Source organism: Berghia stephanieae, chromosome 9 (assembly GCF_034508935.2).
Source record: "Berghia stephanieae isolate SIO BIC M18660-M18661 chromosome 9, UCSD_Bste_1.3, whole genome shotgun sequence".
NCBI classification, from domain to species: Eukaryota; Metazoa; Mollusca; class Gastropoda; order Nudibranchia; family Aeolidiidae; genus Berghia; species Berghia stephanieae.
Window position 1 is genome coordinate 29,657,773 of NC_088368.1, and position 26,250 is coordinate 29,684,022.

A 26,250-nucleotide genomic window follows, 5' to 3' on the forward strand; every position below is an offset into this window, starting at 1 on the left:
ATTTACACATGCGCAAATTGTGTTATTAGTTTTATTTTTTAATGGACGGTGTTGCTGATCTTGATCCTGAAAGGATTGCTGTTCATACAATGATAGATAACAATATCACCGATCCCATTATTAGTATCGGAAACAAGTTGTAATCTGGACAAGGTATATGCATTTGTTATCATTTAATTGCATTCATTTTTTGGGTACTTAAATATGATGGAGCAAGACGGGCTGCAAATGCGAAGGACAATGAGCCCCTCCCCCTTCCCAGTCAAGCCATCTCTTTCTTGGTTCACATTTTTTCGTTGAAAAGTCGAAGGCTCAGAAACTACGTCTTACTCTGATTTATTTTCTTCATGTCTACTTGCATCTACCGCATAATGTTTTACCCATTCACAACGTTTTTATATTATATGAATACATGTGTAGGTGGTCGGTCACTGCCACTCACAATCCACCCAATCCAATCTCATTCATTCAATTTCAATTCAATGAATGATTCATTTCAATTTCATTCAGTCTCTTCAGCCATTCAATCCGTTACAGTTACAGCTAGCCAATGAATGACTGTTGTTATTTCAATATATTTCTATGGAAGATAGGATCTCTTGTTACAAGATCTCCGATGTCATGGGAAATAAATCACCAAGCCCAAACTATCTTCAGTCAGTTCATGTATAGTTATGCTGTGATTATTGCCAGACATGTCTGCCAATAAAAAAAAACCGATTATTAGCAGATACCTGTCTGGCAATATTGATGGAAGAATACACTTTTTTGAAACATCTTTTAAACATTACCCAAATATGAAAAGTTTCGTAATGCACATAGAACGAAATAAGTAAAGTTCATAAATTATCAATGAAAGCATAAAATTAACCAACCACAAATCAGTCGATGGTTACTAAATATACACAATATACCTCGACATTCATGCAGGTGTCATGACCTAATGGTTAAGTCATCTGCCTTAGAAGTAGAAGGCTTGTCGGAATCGACGCTGTGTGTTCGAATCCTGGTTCCGCCCCTTTTTTTTTTTTTTGGGTCTTCTTTCTACAGAGCAATGCAAATGATAAATGCTTCCCCCCCCCCCCCCCCCCTTATTTTGTCTTTTAAATCTTTTTCTCTCTCTTGTCATCGCATTTTGTTAATTAAAAATAAAGATTTCCTTTAGCGAAATGGGGTACTTTGCAATCCAATGAGGGTTCTTGTTTTTAAAAAAAATAAACAAAAGGATCTTAATTTTTTTTTAAAAGCTTGAGTTACTCATGCTCATATAATTCAATTTTGCCTGCACGATGATTAGCATTCACCATATATATTTTGTACAAACACCACTGAACATGTCAAAGCTTTTTTCAGAAACTTTTCCCTTATCATATGCTTTATTTTGATTTCAGTCACTTTGTTCAAGATGACTCTGACTTCTGAGTTACTTGAGTTGAGTCAGCACCTGCAGACAGAAAACTTGTTTGCTAGCAATGAACGAGAGCAGTTGCAGCGTTTATTCAACAACATTACAATTCTTGCAGAAGAACTAAACCACTCTTCATGGGTCTTAAGGCGCCAAAAATTAAATCTGCAACAGTTTTGGCAACAGGGACATGGAGAAAGCACTGATGTAAGACAACTTCAATACATTTCTTGATTATTACTTCTGTTTTTGATATATGAATGGAACTAATTGAAGGTTTATTGCAAATGTAAGTCAAGGCTAATGCTTGTCACCTCTCGTTGAGAACATAATTTTTAAAGTTCAGGTCAAGATTATTTATGTTTCTCCCTCTGCTTATCGTAATGTAGAAATATTTGTATCAGAAAACCAGTGCATATTTACTTGAAAATTTAAAATGATCCATCATAGGGCTAATATCTAATCCTAAATTTTCCATTCGTATGCAGCAATTCAGTGATTTTAGAAATAGTCCATGTTGGAGTTGTAGTTTCCAGTTTTTTCTGAGATTTTACTGCTATTTTTTTGTTTCTTAGATTAAAATCTCATTTGTTCTTGATTTTTTTTTCTTGCTGAATTAGTGATGTTTACTCATTATATATTATATGACTAACTGAGAGTCTTAAAGTGAACCTAATGGCTTTTCTCTACTTGACTTCAGTATGAAGACTTGCAGTAATAATGGTAATGATGTTAATGATAATCATGATATTAATATGAATAACATTATGATATTATTGTTAAGTCATTGTGAATTTAATACCGATTTTAAACATCAACCTTAATGAATTAAAGTTTTAGCAACTCTAGGAAGTGGCAATGAATATGAAATTACTTTTTCTCTCCTTTTCAATACCAGGCTTATGCCATCAACAACCAGTTAGAGGACACCAAGTTTGTAGATTCATACAAAGTGTTCAGTTATCATGATGCCAAATATGGGGAGTTGCTTAGATATCTTTACGACAATCCAACACTTTTGGCCCATGTCATTCTAGAGGGAGATAGGCAAGAAGGGATTGAGGTCGACAATGTAGTCAGTCTTACAATCTCCTCCATCTATTCCAATTGTGTTTTACAAGAAGACGAGACAGCTGTTTTAAAAGTCTTAAAAACTCTGCTGGAGAAACAAGTGGCTGACAGTGTCAATCCCCGAAGATTGTTTAGTCGTACCAACATCGCCTTTACTAAAGCTTATCGACAATTATGCGATAGCTTGTTTTCAGCTCGTCTTTTTCTCACTGCTGCCTTGTATGAACCTATAATGAGAGTTTTGATGGAAGATGAATGGTTTTACGATATCGACCCTGACAAAGCTCTGATCAGATTTCCACCTGTTGAGAAATTGAAACGATTTGGAGAACCTGGTACTCCTGAACATATAACAAAACTGGAAGAATATCGCAAAGAAGCTGTGGATAAATTGGTCCTGTTGGCTTCACGATTTATAAATAGTATCAAGTCAAACATTCACTGTTTTCCTGCAAGTATTGGCTGGTTGATATCACAGGTCTATCGTGTCCTCACAGAGCGTGGCCAGGTCAGTATGCAGGAGATTCGTACCAGTTGCGCTGATCTCATATTCGACAGATTTATTTGCCCAGCTATCTGTGACCCAGAGCCATTTGGTATCACCTCAGATGTTCCCATTAGTCATATTTCTCGGCATAATTTGATGCAGGTGAGGGCAATATTTTATTTATTCATTTTCTAAATTTATAGATCTATTATTTAGTTGTCAATGAAGTATGTGACATTTCCTCTGGAAACATTTTCTAACAGTAAATTTTGTCATTCAAATTAAGAAACCTTAAGTTGTTTATTCCACCTTATCTGTGATATTTTCGGTTGGCTTTAACATATGGCTTGCAACATAGGAAAAAGATATTTGAGATCACTTTGGTATATCAGGGGCATTGTTTGATTTGGAAGAGTTATGATCTAAAGTGTAGAGGACAATAGATGAGGGGATTGGGTTGAGGAGGGGTGGGGGGTAGTGATCAGGATACAGATGGATCATGTTTTTCTATATCATGGGGTGTTATGGATATATTACAATCTGCCTCTTATCTGCAAAGTGGGGCTGTGTCTCCATAGCCTTGGCACTTAAGCTGTTGCATGACAGAAACGCAACATTCCATTGGCAAGAGAGACTTAGAGAGGTTAAGGTTAAGAGATGTTAAATATTCCTTCTTTTTGTTGGTTAGCATCCACCTCTACTTATCGTATAAGCAACAGCTACGATTTCACTTTTGTTTTTAGCTCAAACTTGAGAATGTCTGTGGCTATAGTGCTTTCATGGCAGGAGTAAGACTCCAATACTTATCCACATCTCAATTGTAAAAGTGCAATTGTCATGCGCCCGGTTACATGTTCAGTGTTTGTTATACATAAATATGTATAAAATTGCATGTACTGCTTACAGTGTTAGAATCGATTGTTGAAAATATATAATAAATCCATTCCATTTACAAGAGTTTCTTAATGATGGAATGTGTTTAAACCTTTTTCGTTTATTTGTTATTTTTTTCTACTGAGAAAATGATTTTTGTTTAATTTTCTAGATGGCCAAAATCATCCAAGTTTTAGCAATCTCTCAATGGGAGAATATTGATCCAAAGGTACAGGACCTATATGGACGCTTTGACAAGGTAGGCAGAGAATGGAGGCTGGATGGCTGAATAGTGAATCTCTGTTATAATGTCAAATTTGATTGGATTCTTTGCCCGTCTTTGATGCAATTTTGTGCATTAAGGAAATAAGTGACAGCTCAAATAATTATGAGAACATAATCACGGATGGTTTTCTTCTTCTTATTCTTCTTCTTCTTCTTCTTCTTCTTCTTCTTCTTCTTCTTCTTCTTCTTCTTCTTCTTCTTCTTCTTCTTCTTCTTCTTCTTCTTCTTCTTCTTCTTCTTCTTCTTCTCCTCCTCCTCCTCCTTCTTCCGCCTCCTCCTTCTCCTTTTTCTCCTTCTCCTCCTCCTCCTCCTCCTCCTCCTCCTCCTTCTCTCCTGCTCCTCCTCCTCTCCTGCTCCTCCTCCTCCTCCTCCTCCTCTTCTAAAAGAAATAACTTTTTAAAGGTGTTTATGATTGATGAGAAAATTTGAATTATTTACAAGAGGAGATTAAAGGGCAAAGAAATTTCAGACTGAGTGTTGTTTGAGCCTATATCCATATTGTTAATGTATGAAATAATTTACACGGTCTACTTTTATTTGCTCCTGAGAACTGTAGAAGTGCTTCAGTGTTTTTCATTGATTGAATTTGCTGTTATATCTAAAATTAAGGATGAGTTGTCTGCTTCATCATATTCCTCCTCCTGCTCCTCCTCTTCTCCTCTCCCTCCTCCTCATCATCATCACCATCATCATCATCATCATCATCATCATCATCATCATCATCATCATCATCATCATCATCATCATCTTCACAAATGAAACTAGTTTATCAACTTCAACAATTTGTTCGATTTTTATTCATGTTGAATTCAACAGAGTTTAAGTTTAATTCATGCTTTTTCTATACTATCACAACTGATGTGGATTACTTTAATTTGGAACTAGATTTTAGAACAGAAAAGACTGATTACTTACTGTCTCTCATAAAAATAAAACTACATTCTTTTGAAGGCCAGCCTCTGTTTAAGGTTCTGATTTCACAGCTGTACATTTTCCCCTATATATGGTGATGTAACTATAATCACAATCTCAGTTTACAGGATTTCTCACTTGTCTTTTCTTATTTCTAAAATTTGCTTTTTACTTGAGCGACTATGTGGTCTTGTGTTATGACACTTTCCTTCAGGTTGGAAGGTCCTGGGTTTGAGTCCCACAAGCAGTGCATTGTCGAGTCCTTGGAAAAGGCTCTCTACTCACTTTGAGTACCTTACTGTTAACAGTGTTGGCGCTGTCAGGGAAAAAATTGTAATATTGTCTAGCAGGCATCATGTCTCATCCTATGTAAAGAGCTTTTAGCATGCTTAGTGGATATTGAGCTAAATAAATGTTACATTTTAAAAAATAACTTATATAAAGAATTAGCCATTTAATTAATTTATTTTTGTTCATTTTATTTTATTATTTTTTAAAAAGGGAACAATGTCTTCAGTGCTAGACCTCTTCTTTGAAGGATCATGGGACGAGTTTATAGATCAGATGAGAGAAGGGTCAGTGATGAAAACTCCGGATGGGGCCCAACAAGAATGTGCCCAATCTTGTGTCCTAGTAACTTCCTCAGAAATCAAAGACTTGGTATGTCTGACTATTTGTTCTCTTTATTTCCTGTAACAATCATTCGTTTCCACGAAAGAATTAATGTGTAGCCTGGTTTTAAGTATTGGTTCAAAATAGACGAAATTCGGACAGTTTCCACAGATTCATAATGTTCAAAATGTTCCACAAAAAATAAAGTGAGGAGCAAAGTGCCTCAACTCACTTCTCTACTCACTTCATTTCTTGTTATTATCAACATTAGTGCCTGCTCCACTCACTTTTCTGAATATGTTTCATAGTGCTTCATTCATACCGGCCTCCCTGCAGGCCATATGACGCCAAATTTCTGTCTCATTCAGTACAAGGGTGTGTTAGACACCTTTTTTCACTAACACTTTGACAATATACATCACTGCCCATATCTAGGACCTCTTTAAATCATGAGTCACAAACCAAAACACAAGTCTGCAGTTTGAAGGAGTTGTCAAGTGGTTTTATCATTTTCGTTATCTTTGTGATAAGTTAGTTATCCGAACCAGTCACCACAGTTATCCGAACCAGTCATTTTGATAATAAAAGTGCCAAGTTAGACAGTTTGTCAAAAAGTTGGCATTGCGATATTATGATTAGCTAATAGTTATAAGCGGCATATTACTGCTTATATTTAGCCACATGTAAACAAACTCCTTTTCTTTGGCCATATCAATTCATTGTACATATGTGGTTTTTCATCAGATATTAATGGTTGGAATTTAGGTTGAAATAGCAGAGAGTGCTGCCAATCTTACATAAAAAATGCTTATTATTACGTACTGTCATTTATGCATTTATGCACCTGTATGCATTTTGCTGATGATTGTAGACATTATTCAATTGGTATTTTAAAACATATAATACTTTCTTAGTTTACTTGAATTGAACACTGTAATTACTCTCATGTTGGGAGTTCAATAAAATATTTCATAGGGACATATAGATTTGTATGTCGATTTAACATCTGAAAAGTGTGTTTCTACTCAAAGAGTATTCATGTTGTTTATGTTTATTAGTATCATTTGTTAGGACATGGTCATAGGACTATAAAACCAGAGCTATATTTTCCGAAATTTCAATTGAAATCCCCCCCCCCCCCCCCACAAGGATTGTACGCATTTTTTCAAAATCTTTGTCATGTTGGCTCGCCGTGGTACACATTTTCATGGTTTATGGTTGGCAGCACTAAACAGAGTACAAATGCTCATTGTTATTAGTGCTTTATATTAAATTGTCTCTGATAGTGATACTTTTTTTCAGTAATGATGTCCATGAATTGACCGCTATGATGATATTGATGATCTTAAGACATGGAAATTCATTTTGACTTATTTGACCTTTCTAAGGTGGAATTTCTGCGGAGCACAGCAGGACAGCTGGAAGAAAAAATAACTGGCAAGCATCATTTGGAGAATCTTCTGTCTGCTCTTCCGGCAGAGACTCCACCTTCATCTGATAACCTTGTTAACCCTCGGGGGGTCATCACACCCACCATTCCACAACCTGTATCCCAGAGTGCAACCAAAGCCAAAGGTACAACCTATTTTATATAATATTACGGTCATACCATTTTACATTCAATTGATATTTGATTTAAATTTTAAAAATTACTGGAAAAATGACATGAAAAAAAAAAAACAACTGTTTAATTTGATTATTGGATCAAATGGTAAGACACAAAGAATAAATCTCAGAAAGCTCAATTGATGTCTGTAGTGCATTATTATTATTATTATTATTATCATTATTATTATTATTATTATTATTATTATTATTATTATTATTATTATTATTATTATTATTATTATTATTATTATTATTATTATTATTATTATTATTAATATTATCTTCATCATTATCATCATCATCATCATCATCATCATTATCATCTCTGTCATCATCACCATCATCCTCCTCAACATCATCATTAAATAGTCATCGTCATCATTACTACTGCTACTGCTGCTGTTGTTGTTGTGGTGATTATTGTTATTAATACTAATACTACTACTATTACTATTACTACTACTACTACTACTACTACTACTACTACTACTACTACTACTACTACTACTACTACTACTACTACTCCTACTACTACTACTGCTATAAGTAATGTTGGATAACAGGACTTATATACTCTTTCTTTCTCTCTTCTTGTTTACCTCTGATCATTCAAACGGTTTTATTTCTATTGGCAAAAGCTATTAAAAACATTTTCCAATTATAATTTTTTATCTGTCTTTCCTTTTTTTCTGTTTCTCTTAAAGCTAATCATTTTTTTTTCTTCGTCTCACCTATCTCCTTGTCTCTTAGGCAACAAGAAGAAGAGCTCCTCAGCTTTAACCCCTTCTCAAGAAGAACTGAATGGAGGGGAGTCCTCTACCGATAGTGACAGCACATGCGGTGTATTGGTTGTGTCCATTCGACACCCCTCTGATTGTCCTGGAATGTTACCAGAAAAAAAGGTTGGTCATCATATTCTATCTGATGTTCAATTCTTGCGTCCTTTTAAATAATTTGTTATATTTGGTCAAATGTGAATGTATATGAGGCTGTGTTATTACGCCTTTTTTTTTTTTTTTTTTTTTTTTTGGCGTCTACCACAAAAATACCCCAATTCCAAGTTATTTGGTGAAAACTAAGGAAAAAATTTGTTTTGATGTGTTTCTATCAGTTAAATAATTTAAAATAAATCAAAATTTGGTGATCTAACTCCAATAGAATAGCAGAAACCGTTTCTAAAAGGTTTAAAAAAGTGTAGACAGAATATCAAATTTGTTCACACTTTTTCAACACTTTTAAAAGCTATAACGACTATTTTGATGCTAGATCATCAGTTTTTGGTTTATTTTTGATTAATCAACCCAGAAAAAAACAGACGAAAGCAAAATCTTTCCTTACTTTTTTTCAAAATAACTTATTATTGGCATAGATCAGATTTTTATATGTATAAATTTGCATCATGAAGGTTTTTTTTTTTTTTTTTTTTGTCATTCTTTAACACATTTTTTAAATGTATAAATATTTTTTGTTCTAGGTTTTATCATCCCACAAACCAGTGGAGTCTAAGCATACAACATTCAACATCAGCAATTCCAGCCCAGCCCAGCCGCCTGGTGGGGACAGCGAACCCACCCAGCCCTTAGTAGCCCCCAACCCTGAAATACAGGAGAAAAGGACTCGATTTTCTTTGTCTCACGATCAGGAATCTATAGGTATATCCGTGATACACAGGATCAACCTGGCTAGGATGATGATTAAGATTGTGATGATGGTTATGTGGTGTGGCTATGTGGTCTAGTGGTATGACACTCGCTTTTGGATCAGAAGATCCTGGGTTCGAGCCTCACTCGGCACAGAGTTGAGTCCTTGGATAAGGCTCTTTACTCAAATTCTCTCACCACACTCAGGTGTAAAATGAGTACCTGGCCGTTAACAGCGTTGTCTCTGTCCTGAAAAAATGTAATATCGCCTAACAGGCGTCATGTCTCGTTCTACATGTTACGTGTTGCTGTTGGTAAAGGACTCCTTGTAAAGCGCTTTTGAGCACGTTTAGTGTATATTGTGCTATATATATTTTAAAAAGCTCGTTATAACGATGAGGAAATCGAAGATGACGATGATGCTCTTTGATGTAATGGATAATGGTCCGGCTTGTTTTGGCATAAAAATGAAAGATGGTTTGATACCTTAAAAGGTTCCCCGTATCATGTGAAATTTACTTTTTCCACAATTTTTGGCTTTCACTGTTAATGAAATATCATTGAACAAATTAGATAAGGGTATAGGTCCGTAAACATTGTGACTATCTAACCATTAATTTAAGTTGAAAAGGTAGATCTTTGTTACGTTAATTTTTTTTTTCTACGTTTTTCATGATGAAAATATATGGAGATAATATAATTGTTGTTTTTTTTCTGTACAAAGATGATAAAAAAGAACTTGGAATAGATTGGTTAATGTTTTGACTATCTAGTCAAATTCTATTGGGTTCTAGAATTAAAACTGTTATAAAGTACTCTACGACGGACTAGGAAGATGGTACCAAGAATGGTTGATGACCGTTTCATGCTACAGAAACTGAGATGAACTCTGGCTTTTACAGGCCTGATTATGGGTTTCAAAAAACAACTTGATTTCGGTCTCAGACCGTTTTTATCTTCATAGTATTAGTGTAAAATTCACAAAGATAAATGATTTGGATGTTTCAGGTTTCTCCTTTTGTCAACAAAACAGAAGCTAAAGACACTTAAGATAAATGTGAGTTGACAGGTTGGCGTAGTTATATCATTGTTTAAGCTTATTCATCCCGTTTTGTGAACAGAGGGGAAAAGCTGAAACATCCAAACTATTTGTCTCTGTGAATTCAATGGAGCTTTTATTCTATTTTTTTCATTGTTATTGACTTGAATTTTCAAACATCAACATTTGCATTATTGTTGATTATTGTAACTCAATCAATGAAATCTGAATCAACAGGAAATGCTAGTGACTACCAGGAAGTGATATCAGAGGCAGCGTCCAGTCACTCTGTCGAAGACGAGGAGAATGAGCTGGAGGCTGATAATTTCTCTGATATGATCTCAGCCAATGTCAGTGGTCGGGGGTCTCCTTCTATCAGTGGCCGCGATACTCCTTTGTCCCAAGCTGGAAGTGTAGAGGAACATCCTGCCGGTAAGACATGCCTGGGATAGATTCCATCTCTAATTTATGCCTACAGTGTAGAGCTGCGCTTTGTTGAATTGCTGTGCAATATACTCTGAATTAAGTAACAGTTTATTTTCTGAAAATAATTGACATTCTTTTAATATATGTTCATTTTTTTTCAGTCTTTTCAATTTACTTAAACGTATCTTTTTATGTAACGGTGATGATAATCTTCCATGGATCCGCGGAATTCCGGGATTCATGTATTTTCTCACAAATTTTCTGCTGATTTCCTCTAATAAAAGCTCAGAGCGTTAAACTATTCCAGCCTTGTAGTCACACACACACACACACACTCTCTCTCTCTATCTCTGTCTCTGTCTCTCTCTCTCTGTCTCTCTCTCTCTCTCTCTCTCTCTCTCTCTCTCTCTCTCTCTCTCTCTCTCTCTCTCTCTCTCTCTCTCTTATTTTTAAAAAATATTTTTTTCTCCCTTATCCATATTTCTCTCTCAACCACTCTTCTATCTTCATGCTATGCTTATAAAAGTCATCTGATTATAGGGAGATAATTTTATAATATCACAATGAGCAAGTCTGATTTAAAAAAATAAGAAATAAATAAACTTGGTTTACTCCTTTTATCTTTGTTAGATAGACTGTTTTACAAATTGTTAAGGATTCATGAGTCTTATTTATAAACTGCATAACCATGGGTTGCGATAACAAAGAAATAGCAGAGTGATTTGTAAAATATAACCATACATTCTGAAATTTAAAAAAAAGTTAATCCTAATCCCTGCTAAAGGTGTTATAAGCAATATTGTAAGCCTTAAAAATTGTTTTAAGGAAAAGACAATTCATCAAGTATTTACAAAAAAGTAAGTTATGATGATAAGAATGAATATACAATAGTAATAGAATTATATAACATACTATTATGTAACTGTGATATTTTATGTTATAATTTGATTTGAGTTTGAGACGGATGGGATGGACTTTACATTTTTCTCCTTTTTGACAAATTGCCATTATCATCACTGATGTAACTGCTTCCAAGGAAATTCTGATATAATGGTATTTTTGTTTTTTTTAAATTGATTGATTTATGTATTCAAATTGCTTTTTTGATATAGTTGATGTTACATGAGTTCTTAAAAATAATCTTTGATTTAAACTCTACCTATGCCTATCTCGATCCAGCTCCACAACTTCCCATGCCCGTTCCTGTCACTGTTAGGAAAGAGAACAGGGTGGATGTCACTGACAGATTTGGAAAGTTTGAAATCAAAGCTGAACTCGTCATGGAAAGTAAGGGCTGTGATTTTGACAACATGATTTGTTTTTTCTTTTAGCTAAAGACATTTGCGATTTGATGGGATCAATGTGATATTTATTACTGTATTTGAGAAGTCACTTTGCTTAAAGCCAACTTTTGCTTGAGGTCAAAACTTGATGATGCCCCTGCTTTTTTTTTTTTTTTTTTAAATCCCCTTTATTACTCGCATTAATTTCTGATTTCTGGCAAACATTGTATGAAATGTGCTCAGAGACAATACTTGATTGATTGACGTTGTGAAATTTCACTGTAAGAGCAAGAGATAGTGGTAGTTTTGGGTTTCTGTGAGCACTCTTTGTACACAAATGTTGATGTATCTTGTTTAGACCTGTAAATTCTCAGTCAATTAACTGAAATCAGTCAATTCGTCAAATTCAAATATTTTTAAAAAGGGAAGAAAGAAATGAATAAAGAAAGAATTCATGAATCGTAGTCGATTGACTGTAAAGTTAACTAGGAATGTTCCACAGCCCCACGCATAGCTCATGGGCCGTTTATATTAATGATGGATATATATTGCCAAGGCTAAGCGACGCTTTTTAGAATTGCCGTGTCTGAACACACCCCAGTGTATTTTCACACAGCCTTCGTGAAATTATTTTTTCACTTTCGAAACCTGTCGTAGCCAATTTTAACTGAGCCGCCGAGCGATAAATTTCACTGTTTCGTCTAAGCCAAAATTGACCACATTTACTTGAAGGACAGGAAAAGTATGAGAAAGAAAAATTCGAAACACCGGAAGTTCGTTATGTAGACACCTTCAAATCGAAAGTTAAATGATTGCTACAAGCACATCTCGATTACCTCATGTTGTAAACAAACTGGTTGACTGTTTCTAAGTTTCTTCACTGATTGGGTACCTAATTACAAGGAACAATGGTAAGTAGCCTAATTAATTCCCTCGCAATTTAGTTTTCTGCCATTGCTTTGCTCAAGTGAGCTTGCTGTTTACCTTTCATTTTGATCCTTTGGATTTTACCGCTACGACGAATTACGAAGAGTTTCAGTTTCAGTCAATTTTTATAGAGCTCATTTACAGGTCTACTTGTTACATTGATGAGATTACCATTTGAATAGTTTCTATCTGCAAAAGCATGCACATGCATATATGAGATCTTTCATGTTTTTTTTTCTTTTGGAAACATAATATTGCTACGTCTGCAAAGTCAGTAGCAAGGTGTGGATTTTAAGTGAACTGCATTGTATTTAGGATCAGTGAGTAGATGTTAAATCATTCACTTATGCATTTGAGAGTTGTCTTTCGAAGTGCGGGATTGTTATTCTCAATCATTCTTGGGGTAAACAGGGTTTGGTTTAAAAAAAAAAAAAAACTTGTTGCAGATGGTATAAGACAGAAATGGTACCTTTAAAATAAATTAATAAATATTATATTCTAAATTTTAAAGTTTGAAATTTTCTAGAAACACCACAGCTCAGTGAAGAATGCTGCCATATTGTTTAATTATATCCATATTTCTGTATTCAGGGCTGTATGAGTCTGTTACTTTTTGCTTTGTAATTTATTAAATAGGTCAATTTTATGCACAATTTAAACATTTACAAATCCAAAAAGAGTAAAGTTCTGAAGTTTTACACAAATTGAAAATTTACAAAGATATGAGGCTGGAATAAAAAAGTTTTAAAATTTGTCTGTCCTAAATTGAAATTTGTAAAACTTAAAAATGACACCCAAAATTTGATAATTGAAGCTAAAACTGAAAGCGCCAATTTTCTTCTTTTTTTTTTTTTTTAAAGGAAATTTCATTTCTTTGCTTTTCTTGGAAATCAAAATGTGCTAATCATTACACTGTGAAATTTTGATGATATTGCTTAAACCATAACATTTCTTTACCTGTCTTTGAAGGAGATGAATTCCAGTCAACTGTGAGTGACACCTGGAGTACAGATGTATTGGCCAGTGACTCAGAGCCCCCTGAGTCAAACCAGGTGGATCGACTAGAAGAAGTTGCAGAGGAAATAGCACAACCTCCATATTTACCTGAGGTGAGGGGGCTGGGAAAGGGTAGAGGAAATGCTACTCATTCGACTGTTTTAGAAAGTGTAATGTGTGAATCGTAAAATATTTATGGATTGAAGCCCTGTCAACTTTCACGATTATCGGGGAAATTACTGACCTGGATGCCCTGTTCCCTAGCTCCAGATGACAGGAGAACTTCAATTTTTTTCTTAAAGGGAATGTTAGAATGGCAAAAATGGATATACATGATAATATGATTTAATGACCATGGATTATGTTTAATGTTATATGGTATGTGATGCCTTATTTTCAAATGTTCGTTTGACTTGGATGTTGGCAATAGCAACGGGATGATTCATCATACAGAATAGCGTATTAAGAGAAAGTTTTTTATTACAGCATTTGGTCTCAGACCCATTTTTATTACTTGACATATGAAAAAAGTTGTTGCTTAAAATAAAATAAATGCTTTAAGATAATTAAAGTATGCACATAATGCTGCACTTTCTATCATATTTATTTGTATGAATACATTCCTACAATGTTTCAGAACATTTGAATTATCCAAAGTAATTTTTTTTCCCTAGCCTCTGTATCTTTTCCTCACAAGATAAGCACTGATTTTTGTCAAAGATAAAACATCATTTTCAGTTTTAAAAATGAATTTGAAAGAGACACTTTAAAAAGTGCTTGATTATATCCATTTGGGTTTTATTTGTAGTTTTTTGGTTAAGGAGCTTGATATTTTGATCTATTACAAACTTAAAAAAAAAAAATATATAATGTGAAGTGCCCAGAGCTTGTGTTTTGCACGAGAATGAGCGCTGTATAAATATGTATTCTTCTTCTTCTTCTTCTTCTTCTTCTTCTTCTTCTTCTTCTTCTTCTTCTTCTTCTTCTTCTTCTTCTTCTTCTTCTTCTTCTTCTTCTTCTTCTTCTTCTTCTTCTTCTTCTTCTTCTTCTTATTATTATTATTATTATTATGTGTGAACTAGATATTCCATTGCTTTAATGTTTATTTTTGATCATAAATGAGCTTATATTGCTTTGATTTCATTGTCCAATTTTATACATATAAATTAAATATAAATGGGAATTCTGTGGATAGAAATATTCACTGCTCTCTTATCTTTTGAAATTAAGAATAATAGAATTTTCCCAAAGTCAAGGAAAATAATCAGATTGTATGCAATTATATTTCCCTTTTTTGATTTTGTTTTTATTGTAACAGCCAATATCAGAACTGTCAGAGACTGCAAGCGATGCATGGAGTACTGATGTCTTGGCTAGTGACACTGATGAGAAACATTCTGAGTTACTGAAGGATTTGGAACAGGTAGCGCTCTTCTCTTTCTCTCCCACCCCCCCTCTCTCTCTTTGTCTCTTTCTGTCTCTGTCTTTCCTCTCTCTCCCTCTCTCTCTCTCTCTCTCTCTCTCTCTCTCTCTCTCTCTCTCTCTCTCTCTCTCTCTCTCTCTCTCTCTCTCTCTCTCTCTCTCTTAAAAAAAAAAATTATGTAAAAGATCCCTAGCTACTCGAAATAAGAAATCAAGTGTGCAACACATCATTGTCACCAAATAAAAATTTGAAAAATTGTGTAATGCGATAGTACCAGAGGAAAAAAAAAAATTATTATTGTTATTATTATTTTTATTGTTATTATTATTATTATTATTATTATTATTATTATTATTATTATTATTATTATTATTATTGTTATTATTATTATTATTATTATTATTACATCATCATCATCATCATCATCATCATCATCATCATCATCATCACCATCATCATTATTATTATACTCTAGTTTGCATCCTGCTGTGGGTGGCATAAAGTTAAATCCTTGGAAAAGGCTTTTACTCACATTTTCTCACCTTGCTCAGATATAAAATGAGTACCTGACCAGTAACAAAGTTACCCGTGTCCAAATAAATAAAAAATAATGACACCTTAAAGATACCATGTCTCGTCGTACATGTTTATTGTTGCTGTCGATTTGGGACCCCTTGTAAAGTGCTTTTAGCATATTTAGTGGATACTGCTCGAAATAAAAGCTCAAGTTATTACAACTGGTTTTTCTGTTCTTCTCTTTTCTATGATTCCGACCAGTTATTTTTATATTGCAATTTTCATTGAAAATACCGAAAAGTCCTTTCAATTATTCTGTGAAAGGAAAGTAAATCTTTTGCTGATTGAATACATTTGTTATTAATTAGACGTGACTAAGGACCAACAAGCTAAAACCAAAATCTTTTATAAGTCAAAGGTTCACTTTCTCTCACTTTTAAAAATATGTCCAAGCAGAGTTTTGTCCAATTCATAACAATGTGGTGTATCATGTTAAACATTTTACATCTTTGAAAAAATGAATCTGAGAAAAAGGAGAGGGATCTGAGCCTAAAACATTGTTCATTATTCTTTTCTATCCATCCTAGTTATGGGGAGTTTACCCTAATTTTTTTGCTGTGAACAAGAGAGAGTCAGTATACAAATAACACTATGACATCATTAACCAGTTAAATGTCGTACTATGGAAAGACACGTCGCGTATTTAACAATTTGGCCAGAATCCTCGTCCTTCAAATATCAATCAATTTAAATCACCCTCATTTTGGCACAATCTCTTAAGGTACTTAATTATAGTTTTTAAGTTTATTTCAATGTTTAAAGAAATGTGCATTAAAATTATGAATTACGAAATCTCATTTCTTAAAATAATTTGATTAGCCTTTTGAATGGCTGCACATACACTGTCAATTGAAAACTGAATCTACATGCATATTTTAGAATTTGCAGGAAAGCAACCTTTAGTGTTGATTCGTCTGACTGCTTTCTAATTTATAATTGATGGCATATAAAATGCTCACCGGGGGTCCCGGTAGCTCAGTTGGTAGAGCACTGGCTTCAAACAAAGGGACTGAGATTCATCCTGGGTAAAGCCGAAATTTTTTTCAGACCCCCTGTCCACCCAGCAGTCATTGGGTACCTGGGTCTGTTTGATCTTGCAGGAAGTACTTTCACGCTTTAAAAATTGGAATAAACTCAAGCTCCATGGCCTAATGGCTCTGAAGGACTAACCAACGCACAAATTATGTGTAACCTTTAACATTAATAATTTATTAGGAGGAATTTAGTGAGAATATCTCGTATCTGACAGTCTACAAACAATAACAAAGAGCTGAGTGGCGTCATTTCATTCTTTCTTTATGCTTATTATTTTATTTTTTAAAATTTCTGTTCTTTTTATTTAACCATGTTATCTTACTGATCTCTGTTCATGTGAAAAATTTATTAATGCAAAGTGAATCTCCTTATAATCTCTAAATTTACTGTTCCACCCATGAGACTTATGCAACATGTTTATTTACAGGACCTCCTAGTAGGGGTAATGGACAGAGAGGGAGATGGAGGATCTGTGGGTCAGGAGGAAGGTAAGAGGGTTTGAGACATTCACGGATAATTTGATTCCTTTTAAAAAAACTCTTTTGATTTTTTTTTCTTTGAAAAAGGTGATTGTGAGAATTATAATGATGATGATGTTGTCGTTGATGATGATGATGATGATGATGTCAATTGTGAAGGGAATGGGGATGATGCGGTGATGAAAATAATGGAGGCAGAGTTGTTAACAGTGTAACCGATCATTGTTATCTTCAGATCAGAAGGATTGATACATTTTTCTAGATTTTAATTGTGAGTGTGGGTCACCACCCTCTTTTTGAATGTAAGAAACGTGATTTTAATATCTTCTTAGTTAACCTTTTCTTTAATGTTGGCAATGGTTTTTGGTTCATGTAGTTGTGTTAGTGGCGACCATGATGGTAGTCGATCATGTGGCTGTGGTGAGTTTTGTTGTGATTGTGATTTTAGGTATGATAGTGGCTTTAATGACAGTAATTTTTGTTGTGCTGCTCGTGGTTGTTATATTGCAGATGGAAGTATATTGTTAGTAATGATACTGACTACAAGTAACTTGTGCAATGTTACAAAAGTGTCCAAACCTATTCCTGTTTCAGGTGAAGAACATTCCCTGGATTCCGATCATTTTGGAGCTGTAGGTGGTGATGGTAGTAATAGTGGAGTCGCCAATCACCACCACCATCACACCCCGCACTCCTCTTCTGGTCAGTCAGACTCGTGCGATGCCTTCCCAGATGTTTTTAGTGAGCCCCATCCTACATCCCACCGACCTAACCACTCCCACCATCCCAATCTCCACCAGAACGACGACCCATTCCAAAATATCGTGACCAGTTGCCGCAGGAGTTACCAAACCATCAGCAGTCATACCACCTCCTCTACTAGTCTGCAGCTTCCCCCGATGAGCTCTCATCGCCAAAGCTCTCCAAGGAACCTGGACTCTTCACACCGTTCAGTGGTTGGGTTTTCTGGGTTACACGATTTATCATCATCCCCTTTAGTTCATTCCTCTACTGGTGCTAGGAGTAAAGTGAAGGATAAGGATGGACGTAGTCGAAAATCTAGAGAATATAGCAGTAGCAGTGGTGGTCGAGGCAGCTTTGGCAGTGTGAATAGTAGTGGTGGAATTGGTGGTAGAGGTGGGGTCAACAATGCCATGACGATTGGTGGCAGTGAAGATGGAAGTGGTGTAGTTGCAGATTTTGATCCTCTTTCTTCTGGTGGCAGTGGTGGAAGCTCAAGTTCTAACAAAGTTGGAAGTGGTAGCAGTAGTAGTGGTGGTGGTGGTGGTGGTGGTAGTAGTAATCGGAGAAGCACTTGTTTGAAAGATTCTTCATCGTCTCATTCCCCTCATCTGGACATAAGTGACTTGATGGACAGACATAGTAAACCAATCCCCAACATTACCAGCACTCCATGCTCATCACGCCCTGATTCCAACAACACAACGACCAAGTTAAGAAATTCTGGTAGTATCGACATATGGGTCAGCTCCAATGGACAAGTTTCTGGTAACTCAACACAACATTCTTCGTCTGCAATTTTAAGCTCCCACTCGTCATTTGATTCCAATTCGGACAGCGGTTTACCTCCTGTTACGAGAACAATACAGCAAAGTTCCACTTCAGTCATGATGATGAATGCCCAAACGTCATCCACTTCCTATTTAGAGTCCTCTTCCATTTCCAATCAGAGATCATCAATTTTAGAAGCAAATACAAATTTAAATATTCAATCATCTTCATCAACCTCTTCCTCCTCCATGCACCAATTCACTATGACCCCCATGTCATCGGATTCTGGATTGGCCTCATCATCCATGTTTCGGCCAGTAGGTGGTGGAGGTGATTCAGCATTCAGCCCACAGTCTCTTGAAATAGACAATTCAGTATTTGATATCCCCAAAACCAGTACAGTGGATGATTCAACTATTGGTGGCCCTGCTCATTTGCAACATCATTCTTCCTCTAAGTCCAGGCTGAGCCATGGCAGTGGTGGTCACAGCTCTCTTGTTGGGTTCAAACCTGTTGATCCTAGTAAATCTTCTAGTCTTGTTGTTGGTACTAGCGGTGATGGGACTGGAAAAACAAAGAAATTTGACCAGAATCGAACAAATTCCTCTGAGCTCTTCAAAAAGATTCCTTTTATTGATGCCAAAGACAATGATGACGATGATAATGAGACCAGAAAGAATTTGGATAGTGAAGAAAATGTGAAGCTGGCAGAACAGCAAATTGCAGGCTTGACAGAACGGAGATTTTCAGAAGCCCTGAATCAATTTGATCCTTTTCCATCTGGACTAGAAGATCAATCTATAGATACTGGCGGAGGGGTAATGGAGTTGGACTCCACCTCATCCGATCTGAAAGATTTTAGTTTTAGATGGGAGGATGAAGACAATGGCGAGAAAGTTGGGAAGGGGTTTGATTTGAGTGAGGGAGGTGGTGGTGATAATACAAAACAGAATGGACCAGTGCTTGTTGTGGAAACCAAGCAAGAGGAGGGGGAGAATAAATTACCAATGGATGATGCGGATGACAGTATCGTTGTCAACTCCATGTCCAAGATGTTGAGGCCTCGTCGTGACAGTAGTGGAAGCAGCAGTCACTCAGCGTCCTCGTTGAAAGGAAATGTGTCACAAGGGGAAACTAGTGCCAAAGACTATGGTGGTGATAATATCAGTGTGATATCCGATGAAAAGGTGAGTGGGTTCTCTTAACATTTAATGGCTCAAGGTCTCTTTGAAAGCTTCTATTGTTTTACTTATTATCTTTGCTGTTAATGGTTCTTTGAAACAGCCTAATTTTTCATTTGTTAAAACCCAAGCTACATTCTTTTGTCTTTGAAATAGAATACAAACTTGTCGTTTATATCCTTTTTTTTCAGTTAATTTTAATTTTCAATTGTCACTCATGGATTTTTCTTTTTTTCCTCAGTTGATCCATTGTATTTTCATAAGTCCCATGTTAGCTTATTACAAAATTGATAAAACTGATTTTACGATGAATTAAAAAATCTGCTGCCTATTCGTGATTAATAAAATGATACTACAACTTGAGAACTTTAAAAATTGATACTGTGTGTTTAGTTAGAAAACTCATAACATCCGCCAGCTTGATATATATAACATACCAACACACAAAACACTGTATAACCTTAAACGTTTATAGTCTGATTAATACTATTCAGTGAGAACTACTCATAAAAGTAGTGGGTTGAAAACAATAACAAAGAGCTGAGTGACATCAATTTCATTCTATCTATGTGTAAAGTGGATTTAATATTTAAACTTTGACTTATGTCCTCATTTATTTATTTTTAGAAATGAGGAGAGCTGATTTTCGTAGAATTGCTTCATAGGCATAACATCTTTAAATTAGGTAAAGATTTAAGCTACTGGACACAGGCAACTTGTCTAAAACGCTTGAAATACTTTTTTTTTTTGACTGGAGCAAAAAATTCCTTTAGATACTAGGATTGATCAAATATTCACAACCAAAGCTGATAGTTTTTTTAATGTTTCCTCAAATATTGATCTTAATATCATTTTGCCTCTCCCCCCATTTGACCCTTGGGTGATTGAATTACTATAACTAAAACTGGAACCCCAAAATATTTAAAATTTCTTCTTCTTATTCTTTGTTGCCTTTACTTTATATACGATCACAAAGTGCGACATCCATGAACTTGCAACAGACCCTCCTTTTGACATCACAATACGCAAGAGACACTTAAGGTATCTTGGGCACATCCTTCGCATGGAGCCTGATTGTCTAGTGAGGCGTATTCTTATGGCCCTCACCAAAGGAGGCTCAGCCATCCAGATGGCTTCCTTTTCAAGGACGTAGAAAACAAATGCCTCTCTGAACTTGAATGCTTGGCCAAACACAAAAGGCACTGTTCAAAATTAGTTAAGGGTGTTAACCGCTGATCAGAACAATTGTGTCTGTAGCAACGCACCTTGTAGGTGCCTTACTATCACAGTAGAATATGAGTGTGTATGTGTGTGTGTTGCCTTTATGATTGTCCTGTGTTGATCGTTATCTGGCTTAACTCACTCAACCCTAACACCGACTATATCTGTTGTTTACCCGGGTTACTGTTACCCCATGCCTATTTGTTACATTTTTTCTGAGACAAATTATAGGCGTATCTAGTATCAAAGTTAGTGTTTTTAGTTTTTACACCTTACCGTTAATGGTGAATAAAACTATCTTGTACGTGCTCATTTTAAAGTAATTTTTTCCAATTCTGAAAAGTAGCAAAAATCTCTAGGATTGAGTGAGTTAAGAATTCCATTGATTTCCTCAGCTTCAGAGTAAATACATGAACTTTGGACTGTGGCTGGGTGAGGCCATGAGGTACTTCTTTGTCAATTATACAATGAATAGATGGATATTTCTATGTTTAGAAAGTACAAAGTATAAATTTAATTTTGTCTTTTCAAACCCTTATTCCCCTTTCTAGGAATTATTTGAAGACGATCCAAGTTCTCACGCGACCAGGAATAAAAAGCCCGGATTCTTGAGGAGTGTTAGAGACAAATTTCATAATAAAGGTATCTAAAGTCAAAGAAACAAGCAAAGAATTAAAAGAAAAAATTTTTAAAAAGTTTTCAGTGTATATTTTGAATATTTGGTCTTGTACCTTATGTTGTTAAAATTGAAAGGGTCTTTAATTTCTAAATGGGTTCTACTACCCGTACGTAGATTCATGCAATATTAAATTCTGTTCCTAATTTTACTTCAGGCCATATAATATAGATAATAACAGAACATGGCAGGACTGATATTCTCTGTAAAAGTTTTTTATGGGCTCTTTGTGTTACAGGGCCATATCCACTTTAGACTTTTAAGACATATTTTATTTCTGTTTTTCCTCGGACAGTCAAAAAGAAAAGTGCCAAGTTTGAAAAGGACCTTGTGGGTAAGTGATTGTCTAAGACTGACTAAGTTGACAAGGGATTTAAACGTATGTACCTCAAAGATTGGGACAGTGTAGAATAAACTCAAGTTATGATAGATAATTACCTGATTACTCCTTTTCTTAAATCCAGCACTGCACATGCCCTCTGAGGTTATGTAACCCCTTAAGGTTTAATATAATATTGCCATGGTTGTAAACCACACTTTGAAATTTTATTTCAAAACAATTTTGTTTTATATATCAGGGTCGATTTTTTTCAGCGGAATTCCATGGTTTCAGTTTCCGCAAATTTACCTGTGATTTCTGAGGATCGTCACATTGTCAGGGAATTTTCCATGGAAGAAATCTGAGAACTGAATCTCATTTGAGTGATAAGAAAGTCTAACCCACCTTTGTAAATAATATTAAGACAATTGGTTACGAATAGGTGTTACATATGGATTAAGAGTTTGGTACGATTGACGATAGCCCATAAAATTTTCAGTGGTTTTGAAAGTTCCTAATATGGACCCCTGATATATGTGTACTCGATATTATGATATGTTGATTTAAAGCACTTTAAAGCAATTTAATTTGAACAAGGTGCTATTTAAATTCATTATTTAATATTCTATTATATACTATTACATGTACCATAATCTTTGATAATGCCAATTAAATTTTTTTTTCAGTTTAGCGCATAATTCCATCAAATACAGTTCAAAAATTATAATTTTTCCAAACGTTATTTACTCCAATACTTCTCACATCCCGCAAGTGCCTCAAAGTGGTATTATGTCTGAGTGAATTAGATACTGAATATTAAATGTATAGTTCAAAATATAAAAATTTCACTTTTTGCCATATGCATCTCATTGACACAATACCAGCTTGAGGCAATGGGCCACAGATGTGCGATATTCAAGTATTTTATCCTTATCCTTTTCTACCACTAAATGGTGGATCTCACCTTTGTCATCAGATGTGAGTGAAGGGGAATCCCCTACCAGTACCACCAAAATCAACCTGATGACCCCCACCTCCAAGGATCAGACTTCATCTCCAGCTAGTCACACCAACTCAGGTATGGACCAATAATTGTATAACTAATGTTTTTAAAAAAGTCCTCCAGAACCACTGTGCTAATATAGCGAAAGTGTATCATAGTATATTAAGTGTACATTACCTATTGCTTACTACCCTTGCAAAGTAATTTCCATTAGATCTTCTTCATATAAACTGATTTACTTAGACTAAGTATTATTGTCAGTGTTATAAATCCAAAAAAAAAAACAAAGAGAAAAATAGAAATATTGCCAAAAACTTGTTTTAATCAGCTTTCCTAATTTGTTGTTTTACAATTCCGTAATATTCATGTGAATAGTGAAGACTGTTATGACTATGCTTCTCAGTGCTTTACCATCTTACGAGAGAAACTAATCATACAAAGAAATTCACGCATTCAAAGAAAAACACACTCATAAACACTAAAACACCTATCTTAAATTCAAATATGTTCATTTGCACCCCGCACCATCAAAGACTGGAGCGCTGTTCCCGACTCATTATGTGAACACAATAGATTTAGACGCCTTCAAGCGAAGTTATCAAACTACTTTAGCCCAAACACCAACAATGGCTGCCACATTCAACAACTTTCTCAGCCCTCGAATACAAATACTCAGAATTGAGTTGAATTTGAGTAACGTTCAGATTCAGATTCAGATATCGATTCCTTCAGTAGACCACACGGGATCAAATTTCCATTTTATACAATACACGTTTTTTGTTGGGCACTTTTTTTTTTTTCACTAACAATCTTAGAATGTCTGTCATTACATAAAGCCTGGTATCATTCCCATGTGGAATGGGCTAGTGTGCCTTTCCAATGACAGGGCCAGGACCAGTGTTTTGCTCTTATTGTCACCCAATTGGGCACTTTATACTTTTAACATCTCTTTGTTGTGCGGCTGTGTGGTCTTGTGGTATGACACTCGCCTTTGGATCGGAAGGTACTGGTTTTGAGTCCCACTCTGAGCAGCACATGGTTCAGTCCTTGGAAAAGGCTCTTTACTCACATTTTCTCACTGTACTCAGGTGTAAAATGAGTACCTGGTGTTACCAATATTGTCTGTCGGAACAATTGTAATATCGCCTTACAGGCACCACATCTCTTCCTACATGTTAAGTGTTGTAGGGACCCCTTGTAAAGCGCTTTGAGCATGTTAAATGGATCTTGCGCAATATAAAAGCTCAATTTTTTTGGTTAAAATACAAGACTCTTCACTGTTCAATAACCAATGTTGCAAAATAAGTAAGAGATGAGAAAGTTTTGTTCAACAAGCCAAATGCTTTAACGCAATGGGTCTTTCAATGCTGTGACTTAATCCACAGAAACAACTGATGACATCCTAGCCAAGTATCGAACACCCAAGAAGCCAACCAGCCTGACCAAGAATAACAATAGTCCAGCTGTGGTCAACAACAACATCCTGGTTGACACTGGGGGTGGATCCAAGATGGATTCTGGTACAAGTGTTGTCAGCAGTAGCGGTGAGAGATTTTAGATTTCAACTGACATAGTTTTTGATTGTGGGATACATTATGAGAAATTTTCTGGGTTCTTGGTTAAACCAGACCTGCCATCATACAGACTAATTCAAGATATACAGATTTTTTTTTTTTTGGAGCCAAAATTTGCCACTTTCAATAATAATTTTTTTTTCTCTCCAGTCTAGGATTTTTTAAACCTTGGTTTTAGATGAAAATAACAAGAGTAACAACAATAACAACAACAACAACAACATTAACACTAGTAATAATAATAATAATAATAATAATAATAATAATAATAATAATAATGATAATAATAATTATAATAATAGTGTACATTTATATAGCACCAACATATCAAGCAATATGATCTCTAGGTACTTAAATGAGTGAAAATAGTGTTATATGATATGTAAGCAATGCACATGTGACCAAACTGAATTTCACGTGTCATTTCGTAATCATTTCAAAATGTCTATTCATATAACAAGGTTCGAAATCCTGTATTATGGGTTGACACTAAGTTTGTTTTCCTTGAAATTAGGACTTTTTTCCCCTCAAAAATTGACTAACCACTTAACTCTCTTACTTGGGAAATTGTATTTAGAAATTTGTCCAGAAAACTGACCTTCATCTTGGCAAAAACCCTCAAACCTGGGACCTCATGGTTTGAGAGTTTTTGTTGAGACGAGGGTCATTTAAATTGATCAATATTTGAAGGACGACTTTTCTGGCCAAATTTTTGAATACATGTCTTTCCAGAGTACAAATGTGTTACAGCAAACTGAGGAAGATCTAAAGGCCACAAAGTCAGGGGTCGGGATAATCTTTTTATCATATAACGTTATAACAAGTGTAACTAAATGACAAATTGCCATATTTATGGACAATAAAGATCTATTATTATTATTATTATTATTATTATTATTATTATTATTATTATTATTATTATTATTATTATTATTATTATTATTATTATTATTATTATAATTATTATTATTATTATTATTATTATTATTATTATTATTATTATTATTATCATCATTATTATTATTATTATTCAATAAGGAAAGAGTAAAAATCCTGCCTTTTTTTTTTCAATAACTTTTTCAGGACTGGGGTCCTCTCGTAGTTCTGCATTAGCCGGAAATAGACGCTCATCGAATCCAGAAGAAGAGCAGCAGCAGTTGAGGCCATTCTACGACCCCAGCGATGTGGAGAATTGTCTTGCTTTCCAGGATGCAAAGAGGAAGCTACGGTTGGTGCTCAGTAATGGCTTGGTTGCCACTGGTTGGACTCAGGTTGGTTGAAGCGCTGTATACACCTCCTTTTTCGACCTTGATATTTCAACTTATGTTATATGATACATGTTTTATGCTCATATTTTATGTGCTAGGATTCGGAAGGTCTTTTACTGTGTCTTTTATCCACACTATATTTTTTTTATTCCCTTCCATGTAGTTTAAGTTATTGCCCTGGAATAAGGTTTATTGGTTTTGACCAAGCCCTGTCTTGTTTCTCATGCAAAAAATAATGATAAGTATTGAATTGTAAGCTTCAATTTATTAAACAAAGATGGATACTGTGGACGTTTCGGGTTTCCCCTTTATCAACAAAACATGATGAATAAAACACTAAGGACGAATGAGATGTGTGTGAATGGCGTAGTTAAGGTGAATAAATTATTCATATCTCTTTCGTCCTAAGTGTTTTATTC

At 35.0% G+C, this 26,250-nt stretch overlaps 1 protein-coding gene across 1 annotated transcript in view; it reads left to right on the plus strand.

Annotated features, from left to right (window-relative positions):
- Positions 1-26,250, plus strand: part of LOC144980021 (GTPase-activating protein and VPS9 domain-containing protein 1-like) — a 51,102-nt gene continuing 24,852 nt past the window's right edge. The window contains exons 1-19 of the mRNA XM_078927463.1: positions 1-153; positions 1,392-1,612; positions 2,304-3,125; positions 4,009-4,095; positions 5,535-5,693; positions 7,034-7,220; positions 8,004-8,155; positions 8,728-8,905; positions 10,170-10,364; positions 11,538-11,645; positions 13,538-13,677; positions 14,883-14,987; positions 17,026-17,086; positions 17,672-19,776; positions 21,543-21,633; positions 21,963-22,001; positions 22,963-23,064; positions 24,375-24,533; positions 25,647-25,834. Of these exons, the coding sequence (XP_078783589.1) occupies positions 1,406-1,612; positions 2,304-3,125; positions 4,009-4,095; positions 5,535-5,693; positions 7,034-7,220; positions 8,004-8,155; positions 8,728-8,905; positions 10,170-10,364; positions 11,538-11,645; positions 13,538-13,677; positions 14,883-14,987; positions 17,026-17,086; positions 17,672-19,776; positions 21,543-21,633; positions 21,963-22,001; positions 22,963-23,064; positions 24,375-24,533; positions 25,647-25,834 (5,085 nt within the window). The 5' untranslated portion in view covers positions 1-153; positions 1,392-1,405. The remainder of the gene's footprint in view (positions 154-1,391; positions 1,613-2,303; positions 3,126-4,008; positions 4,096-5,534; positions 5,694-7,033; positions 7,221-8,003; positions 8,156-8,727; positions 8,906-10,169; positions 10,365-11,537; positions 11,646-13,537; positions 13,678-14,882; positions 14,988-17,025; positions 17,087-17,671; positions 19,777-21,542; positions 21,634-21,962; positions 22,002-22,962; positions 23,065-24,374; positions 24,534-25,646; positions 25,835-26,250) is intronic.